The following is a 5,200-nucleotide window of genomic DNA, read 5'->3' as shown; positions in this document are numbered from 1 at the left end:
GGAAAGCAGGCCGTGTGAGACGCAGGAGCAAGGACGCCTCCCTCCAGGCATCTGCCCCACGGGGCCAGGGACACGGAGCTTCCCCAGGGCCTCTCTCTGCCCCCCAGCAGGGGACAGCTGGAGTCCAGTCTCAGCAAACTGAATTTTGAGACATGACCCGAAGAAGAGCTTCTCCCCAACATCCACCCAGACTTTCCAGTCACGGAGACCCCTGTAGACACAGCAGACACACGGTTAGAGCAAATCAACTTTTATCTCCACCGAAAAGACCCATTCCACTGGAGGGGCCTGTGAGCCAGATGGACTTGCCGTCCAGCCCTCCAAGCCTGCTGTGGGGCGGCCAGGAGGATCCCTGAGTCCAGCTTGTAAACACCAGAGCCAGCCCTGGAGCCTCGGGCCTGTGGGGTCACAGCAGCCCCTGCAGACCCTTGGGTTGGGGACATCTGAGGCTTCACGAGCCTGGGCAGAGCTGCACCCTGGGCTGTCCACTCGGTCACCACAGTACCAGGGACCACCTCGATGCCCACTGTGGTCGGCCCACAGAGACCTGCTCAGGCTTCAGTAATTGTGAGTCATGATTCGTGTTTTCTGGAGGAGGCAGGCAGAGGCTCCAGGGGCCCGGCCCACCCCGCCCCACACAAAGACTGCGGCTCTCACTCAGCCTCACGGTGTCCTGATGAAAGAGAGACGAGGGGAGCCCAGAGCCAGCTCAGAGCCCGGGCCACTCAGTGGCTGCCGGCACCACGTGGGCCTTTGGAAAATGCCACAGACCCAGCCAGGCGCCTCCGCCCACCCGAAGTCCCCACGCCAGCAGCCCCCCCGCTAGGCAGGGGTCCAGATGGGCAGAGGGTGGGCTTCGGTGTTGAACACGTAGGCATCCAGGCTGAGCAGGTTTGGGTCGTCAGAGAAGAGCAAGAACAGATACTTGAGAGTCTCCCCCAGGAAGAAGCTCTCCATCTTGTCCCTGGGCTCGGGCTTCTGAGGATCCTGGACGTTGTTGATGGAAGAATAGCCGCCCGAGGGGACCTGCGCAATAGCCAGGGCCTCGTCACCAGACGGGGGGCACCCTGCACCCCCCTCAGCCTCATCACCGAAGCACGCTCCACCTCATGGTGAACGCGGCCCCCAGCGCAGGCTCGGGGTGGAGGGTGCCTCGACGGTGGCCACCCCCGGGCGAGCTGTGGTTCCACCAGAGCCCACCTGGAGACGCCAACAGCCCTCAAGCGACCGCGACAGACACCGCCTCCCCCAGAACCTGTGCTCAGGGCCTCACAGCTGCCTCACAGGACACAGGGCAGACGGTGGGAGCTGAGGCAGCAGGGGCCTCAGACCAAGGGGACAGTAGAGCCAGGAGGTGACTCAGGCCTCATCTGGCTCCAACGTGGAGGGCATGACCTGAAACGGGGCCTGGCCCACAGTGCGGATGGCGCTCCAGTCATGGGTGCCTCCTAAATTGGGGGGATGCTGGGCCCACAGCAGGGATCCTCCCCAGATAGGTCCTGAGAGATGACTGAGGGGTGCCCGGCCCCTCTGAGTACCGGGTCCCGCACAGCATGAAGCTCAGTGGGAATGGGGATGCCGGGGCCCCCAGGCTGCAGTGTGGCCACCCTGAGGCTGCAGCAAGCCCACCCGTCCTGGACCCCGGTGACAGCCACCACCAAGCGCGGGGCCAGCCCGAGCCCCACAGCGCAGCTGTGTCTGTGGCCCGGTGGCCATGACCACAGGGGGCGAGGACAGACACTCACCCGCGTGAACCGGCTGAAGCTCTGCAGAATCTCCCAGCCCCAGTCCTGGTACTTGCGGTCCCCTGTGACGCGGTACAGGTAGAACAGGCTCTCCACGGTCTCTGGCCGCAGCAGGTTGTGCCTGTCTGCCGGCTGTGGGCAGAGCAGAGCTCAGGGCGAGGCCAGCCCTGCTAGCACCTCCTCCTGACGGACCCCGACCCAGGCCCAGGCCCACCTTGACCTCCACATCCCGACGGCCCGGCTGGGGATAAAGGTTGAAGTGCACGATCTCGGGACTCAGCCCCGTCTCCATCTGCCGGTTCATCTGATAACAAGTCTCCATGAGCTCCCGGGCCAGCTCCATGTGGCTGGCGGGCAGGCCGTGGTAGACGCCCAGAGCCAGCGTCCCTGGCAGGAAGCACACCAGGTGGTCCTGGAATCAGAGGGTCTCTTCAGCCCCAGATCCCAGGCCCGGCCCTCAGCCTGCATCTGCACAGGCAGCCAACGTGGGGGCCCAGCGCTGCCTCGGCTCCGGTACCCTGGGAGGGGAGGCCATGCGAGGGCACTTGACATGAACAGTGGAGCCGCCTGGGCCAGGCCCTCCAACCTGGCCCACACACACCACCCAAGGACCTGCTGCACACCGGGCATGGGGAGGGCTGGGGGAGGGAGCTGCTCTGGGGAAGCCCTGCCCACCCCGGGTGCCACACAAGGCCTCGTTGCCCTGTTGCCAAGACAGGCCTGGCCAGGCAGCCATGGTCTACCTAGGGCCTCCACATGGGCGCCATGGCCAGGATTTCGTTGTTCTTTTTAACATCACGACTCAGGCACCTTGGAAGCCAAGGTAAAAGGGGCGGCGGCCAGAAGGCCCCACGGACACACTCACCATCTTGGCACTGAAGCGGCCGTGGGCAAGTTCCCCCACGAAGGTGAGCTTACTGGGCTCAGAGTGCCGCAGCAGGTGTGTCCGGACCCCCTCAATGGCTTCCACGTAGTCTTCCAGCAACCTGTGGACACCAGCAGTCACCTCACTCTACCAGGATGGTGCACGGGTCCTGGGTGGCGCCAGGGACAGGCACATGCTGGGCCCACACAAGCACAGCAGGCCTGGCCCTTGCTGGACAGAAGGTGCCACCCTGCACAGCCCATGGCCCTCAGTGATGATGCCCCCCTCACCCCCGCCGAGGCCACGGTGAGAAGTGAATGAATACGCTCCCCACAGAAATGCCTGGGCCAGGCCTGGCACGGCTGCGGTTTTCTGACACACAGTGGGGCGAGGGGCAGCAGGAGCGGGGGCAGCAGGAGCTGGGGGACCGCAGAGCTGGGGGACCGCGGGAACTGGAAGGCCCCAGCTGGGGGCCGCGGGAGCTGGGGGGCCGCGGGAGCTGGTGGGCCGCGGGAGCTGGGGGACCGCGGGAACTGGAGGGCCGCAGCTGGGGGCCGCGGGAGCTGGGGGACCACGGGAACTGGAGGGCCGTGGGAACTGGGGGCCGCGGGAGCTGGGGGGCTGCGGGAGCTGGGGGGCTGCGGGAGCTGGGGGGCCGCGGGAGCTGGGGGCAGCAGGCCGGGCCTCACTGTGTCTCCTGCTTCCCGCCCTGGATCCACTGCTTCAGCAGGTACTCATAGTAGCTGTCGGCCCTGGCGCCCAGCGTGAACACGCCCAGGTGGGTGAAGAGGCCGCTGTGGGTGTTGATGAACATGGGCACTAGCCCGTCCTTCTTCCCAGACAGGCCGTGGATGTGCTGCGTCACCTTCTCCACGGCCTCCTGCAGCAGAAAGGAGGACAGTGGGTTTACTGCCTGGGGTGAGCTGTAGAGGGGCTCTGTGAGCTATGCCTCCCCTCGCCCAGCACCGACTGACTCCCAGCAGAGAGAGCTCTGTGCCCGGCCCACAGCTGTCCTTGCCCACATGGCTCCTGGTGGCCACACCACACAGCCACACAGCCACCAGTGCAACGCACCTGAATGTCACTGCTCCCGACGGGCGGTCACCACAGAGCTGACCCGTCTTCAGGATGGCTCTCATCCTTTACTCGAAGGGACAGCATCTGACAACCACAGGCACTGTCCTCACAAGAGCCTGCCAGACCTGGCCGTCAGCCACGGCTCTGGAGGGACGGCAAGTGTGCCTGCCTTCTGAGCCCCGTGTTGCTCCTGATATGAAACACCCGGCTCCACGCCCTCCTGGTGAGCTCCCACTCGTCCTCCAAGTCACAGCCACCCTCAGCTCCTCAGGGCTCACGCCCAGCCGGCAGCACCAGGCGTCCCGGCCCACAGTGGGGCACACGGTACCGGGAGGTCAGGGCACGCCCAGCAAGGGCTCTCCAGGTCTCTACCCAACGCAGACACCCAAACCCATGCCAAGCGCCTTCATGGCCTGGCTGCTTATCCCTGTGTACCTACAGCAACCACAGGCCCTGGTGACGTGGGGGTGCCCGTGGGCGCCTGGTGACGTGGGGGTGCCCGTGGGCGCCTGGTGACGTGGGGGTGCCCGTGGGCGTCTGGTGACGTGGGGGTGCCCGTGGGCGCCTGGGGCCATTTTCTGAGCTGCAGTGGAAACGCCTTCTAAACGTCTGCATGGGAGCCTCACGTGGATGGTGTGGGCTGCACTTCTCCCCACAAGTGATCACAGTTGCTCTAAAGAGGGATGTGTTCAGCTCATGAATAAGAACAGGGATTCGAACGTAAGGCCAAATGCATGAGCAACAATAAACAGACCAGCTGAGCTTCATGAAAATGATCATCTGTTATCTATCAAACTACACTATTAACAAAGTAAAAAGAGACCGGGGACAGTGGCTCACACCTGTAATCCCACCACTTTGGGAGGCCAGAGTGATAAGACTGTGTGAACCCAGGAGTTTGAGACCAGCCTGGGCCACATGGCAAAATGCTATCTCTACAAAAGAGAGACAGGGGTTTTCTAAACAAAATTTTAACTAGCCTGGTGTAGCTGCAAGCTCCTGTAGTCCCAGCTACTCAGGAGGCTACTGCACTCCAGCCTGGGCAACTGAGTGAGACCTTGTCTCTCAAAAATAGAAAACAAAAAAGCAAAGTAAAAACAAAACCAACAGATGAAAGAAAATATTTGCAAATCCCACTTCTGATATGGAGTGACTATACAGAATGAAGAACTCCTACAATTCAACAATACAAACTACCTAATTAAAAAAACAGGCAGTGGCCCAGGTGCGGTGGCTCACGCCTGTAATTCCAGCACTTTGGGAGGGTGAGGTGGGTGGATCACCTGAGGTCAGGAGTTCGAGACCAAACTGGCCAATATAGTGAAACCCCATCCCTACTAAAAATACAAAAATTAGCTGGACGTGGTGGCGTGCGCCTATAATCCCAGCTACTTGGGAGGCTGAGGCAGGAGAATCACTTGAACCCAGGAGGAAAAGGCTGCAGTAAGCCGAGATCATGCTGCATTCCAGCCCAGGCAACAGAGATAGACTCTGTCTCAAAACAAAAAAACAA

The 5,200-nt window shown here is 62.2% G+C and overlaps 1 protein-coding gene across 1 annotated transcript; it reads right to left on the bottom strand.

Moving 5' to 3' along the window:
- Positions 1–234: 234 nt before the first annotated feature.
- On the bottom strand, positions 235–4,976 carry LOC116268585 (endoplasmic reticulum mannosyl-oligosaccharide 1,2-alpha-mannosidase). The gene is made up of 6 exons (XM_031661408.1): positions 3,685–4,976; positions 3,300–3,490; positions 2,611–2,731; positions 1,960–2,157; positions 1,746–1,877; positions 235–1,026 (listed from the first exon to the last, which is right to left on the bottom strand). The coding sequence occupies exons 2-6, from the start codon at positions 3,422–3,424 to the stop codon at positions 823–825; spliced, it is 780 nt and encodes a 259-aa protein (XP_031517268.1). The 5' UTR covers positions 3,425–3,490; positions 3,685–4,976; the 3' UTR covers positions 235–822.
- Positions 4,977–5,200: the final 224 nt, after the last annotated feature.

This window comes from Papio anubis, unplaced genomic scaffold (genome assembly GCF_008728515.1).
Source record: "Papio anubis isolate 15944 unplaced genomic scaffold, Panubis1.0 scaffold1465, whole genome shotgun sequence".
Taxonomy (NCBI): Eukaryota; Metazoa; Chordata; class Mammalia; order Primates; family Cercopithecidae; genus Papio; species Papio anubis.
The sequence above is the reverse complement of the archived record's forward strand: the minus strand, read 5'-3'. Positions and strand labels throughout refer to the sequence as shown.